This window comes from Pseudomyrmex gracilis, unplaced genomic scaffold, assembly GCF_002006095.1.
Source record: "Pseudomyrmex gracilis isolate BER0280 unplaced genomic scaffold, ASM200609v1 scaffold_112, whole genome shotgun sequence".
Lineage (NCBI taxonomy): Eukaryota > Metazoa > Arthropoda > Insecta > Hymenoptera > Formicidae > Pseudomyrmex > Pseudomyrmex gracilis.
This window is the reverse complement of record NW_018020696.1, coordinates 52,907-55,800: the sequence shown is the minus strand read 5'-3', so window position 1 is coordinate 55,800 and position 2,894 is coordinate 52,907. Positions and strand designations below refer to the sequence as shown.

Here is a 2,894-nt window from a genome sequence, read left to right as displayed (position 1 = left end):
AATTTGTCAAATAATAAATACTTTTTATAATATATCTGTACTTTGTAGATACTTTGTAGATTTTGTGAGTAAAAATCTCAATAAACAGATTTAAGTAATTAAAATTAATTATAAACTCAAATGTCCAGAGCATTTTTATTTTCATATTTAGCCGCCGATCATTTTTTAATCTAAGTCCCAAACAACTATTACATATATGGGTACTAATCACTTACGCATTATTTATCTATTTCTCACTATTTATAATAGATTATTGATACTATTTTCTTTCGAAAACATTTACATATTGACACATGAGAAGTATATAGTAAAAACTCATAAATAAATCGAGATGAGACGAGAGTCTCGATGCTTTGTTCCGATCTCGTCTCGTCGTCACAAATGTAGTCTCGATCTCGGTCTTGTCTCGTCTTATCTCGTGAGACGAGATGAGAGTCTCGATTTTCGAAAGTCTCGGTGAAACACTAGCGCGGAGAGCTCACGCACACTACCTAGATAACATTTTGCAAGCAAAATTCTATCGTAGTAAGTCGTCATATAAACAGCATATAACCAGTAACTCTAGACAAAATTTGGTACGTGAATAGTTAGTCATCTCACACAAGAACGACTAAGTCATCTTCAGTATGTAATACACCGTCAAATTAAAAGTAAATAATACAATACGTCAGCAATTTGCACGTTATTTGTTGGTATATTGAATAGATATACAATAGTTTTTTGTGCGCAATATGCACGCGTGTGTGAGATAAAATATGTTTGCAAGCAAAATTCAAGCGAATCACATACAAGAGGGCGCGCAAACCTTACACGCAAGAAATGTTATCTGAACAGTCGCGTGGTACACTGACATGCTTTCGGCTAAAAATCGGCGCTAAATGGTGTAATTTATTCACTAATTACTCTATTATTATATGTAATAAGAAAAAATAGTTCACTATTCGACTCAGTTTTACTCCTTCTAACTGTCTACGAAAGATATTACACTAATTGTCGAACACTTTGTATATAAGTATGCTTTTAAGTAATAAGCGATAAGTAAACAAAAAAATAATAAGTACCTAAGAAAATGTTCTTTTTGATTATAACACAATTTAATTCACAGAACAGTGAAAATTCAGAAAAAAATATTAGATAGCATACAAATGTTTCCACGTACATTTTCTTGAAAATATTGCGCAGTGATAAGAATTAAGGAATTGTCACAACATAGTAAAGTTTATTGTGCAAATACATTTTTTATTATAAAATTTTGTTATACATACTTTTGTTTGAACATATTAAATAAAAAAACAAAATACATTCTAAATAACATAATAAAATTTAATTCAATTATTGGTTATCAGGTTTTAAATGCATAAAAATATTATTACGAGTATCATATATCATTTTATCATACATAATACTGTTTTATATAAATTGCTTCTGTTTTATACATTTCATAGTTTTATATATTCAGATAATAATTTTTGCCTGCACGGTTTGCGCGCGTTAAATATGTAAATCTTATATATGATTTGTCTAAATTTTGTTTGTGAACATATTTCATCGCGCACACAAGTGCTTATTGCGCACAAGAATCTATCGAATACCCATCCAATATACCAACAAATAACGAGCAATTTGCTATCATATTGTAAGTTATTTACTCTTAATTTGAAAGTGTATTACATACTTAGGATGAATAAGTCGTTCTTATGTGTGATGACAATATATTCACGTACAAAGTTCTGTCTAGATTTACTGGTTATATGCTGTTCATATAACGATGCACTGGAATACGATGGCACTCGCAAAATGTTATTTGAATACCCACAGAATGTGTTTTTTTGTATAACGTGTGTTTTATATATTCAGCTGTGAGCAATTAACCTTAAATGTATACTTAGTCGCGCAGTTGTGTAAAATGAAATACAGTGTAAAAGTAGCAATACGTGTATCACACATTTGATTTCATTTTATGATCACTTTGCGAATTATTAAATGTATTAAAGTCTGTAAATTCTACATTTTAAACATAATTAATACATACTTTTTTGTGTCATAAAATAAATTAAATCTTGTTATACAAGAATAACGTTGATATTAACAGCAATACATAGATACCATTTTCTATTTAAATTGAAACGCATATGTCTATAAAAAAAATGGCTAAAATCATCATGTGATTAATAGTGTAGTACATATTCATGTACAACCCGAATAAGTAGTTTCTTGCTTCGTATAATCCTTCGACGCTTCACCATTTTCTTCATAATGACGTCGTGTATAAATAATGGCTGCAAAAATTACAACTTATATTAATGATAATAAATTACAACTTCTATTAATGATTTTGTATACTTTTGCAGAAATCTAATAATGTTGAAGAATACAGTTTTTTAATACAAAAAACAAGAATTACTACAAAAGAAAACAAAATAAAACTGTATAAGTACGTGTAAACTATAAAAAAGTGATTTAAACACATAACAAGTACTGAACAAATAAAACAATTTGTAGTTTCGAAACTCAGATTTGTAAAATAATTTTTAACTTTTATTTAAAAACTATATTCTATTTATAAAACCTCCTCTCACCGTTTCTAGATTATATCTGTTGATAAAATTTGTAACCATCACTAGTACAGTCTTCGTAATCTAAAATCACCATGGAATAATAATATTGAATATAATACTTTCTAAATCACTCACTATTATATATGTCATTCTTTTATTGTGCTAAACTACAACTATATAAATAACTAATATACTTTTTTTACGTACATGCTTTAATGTACGTATTCAAAAAAAAGAAGATTGTTTTACAGTTATAGCTATATTAAACATTTAAGTTCACATAACGTACCGTTTCGAGATCTTCATTTGAATATATGTGGTTAATACTAAAATTCA

General features: G+C 28.0%; 1 protein-coding gene across 4 annotated transcripts in view; it reads right to left on the bottom strand.

Annotated features, from left to right (window-relative positions):
* Positions 1–1,348: 1,348 nt before the first annotated feature.
* Positions 1,349–2,894, bottom strand: part of LOC109856245 (aminopeptidase N-like) — a 26,924-nt gene continuing 25,378 nt past the window's right edge. For all 4 annotated transcript variants that reach the window (XM_020431295.1, XM_020431296.1, XM_020431293.1 and 1 more), the window contains 2 exons: positions 2,580–2,639; positions 1,349–2,279 (listed from right to left, as the gene is read on the bottom strand). In XM_020431295.1, coding sequence (XP_020286884.1) covers positions 2,169–2,279; positions 2,580–2,639 — 171 coding nt within the window. In that variant the 3' untranslated portion in view covers positions 1,349–2,168. The remainder of the gene's footprint in view (positions 2,280–2,579; positions 2,640–2,894) is intronic.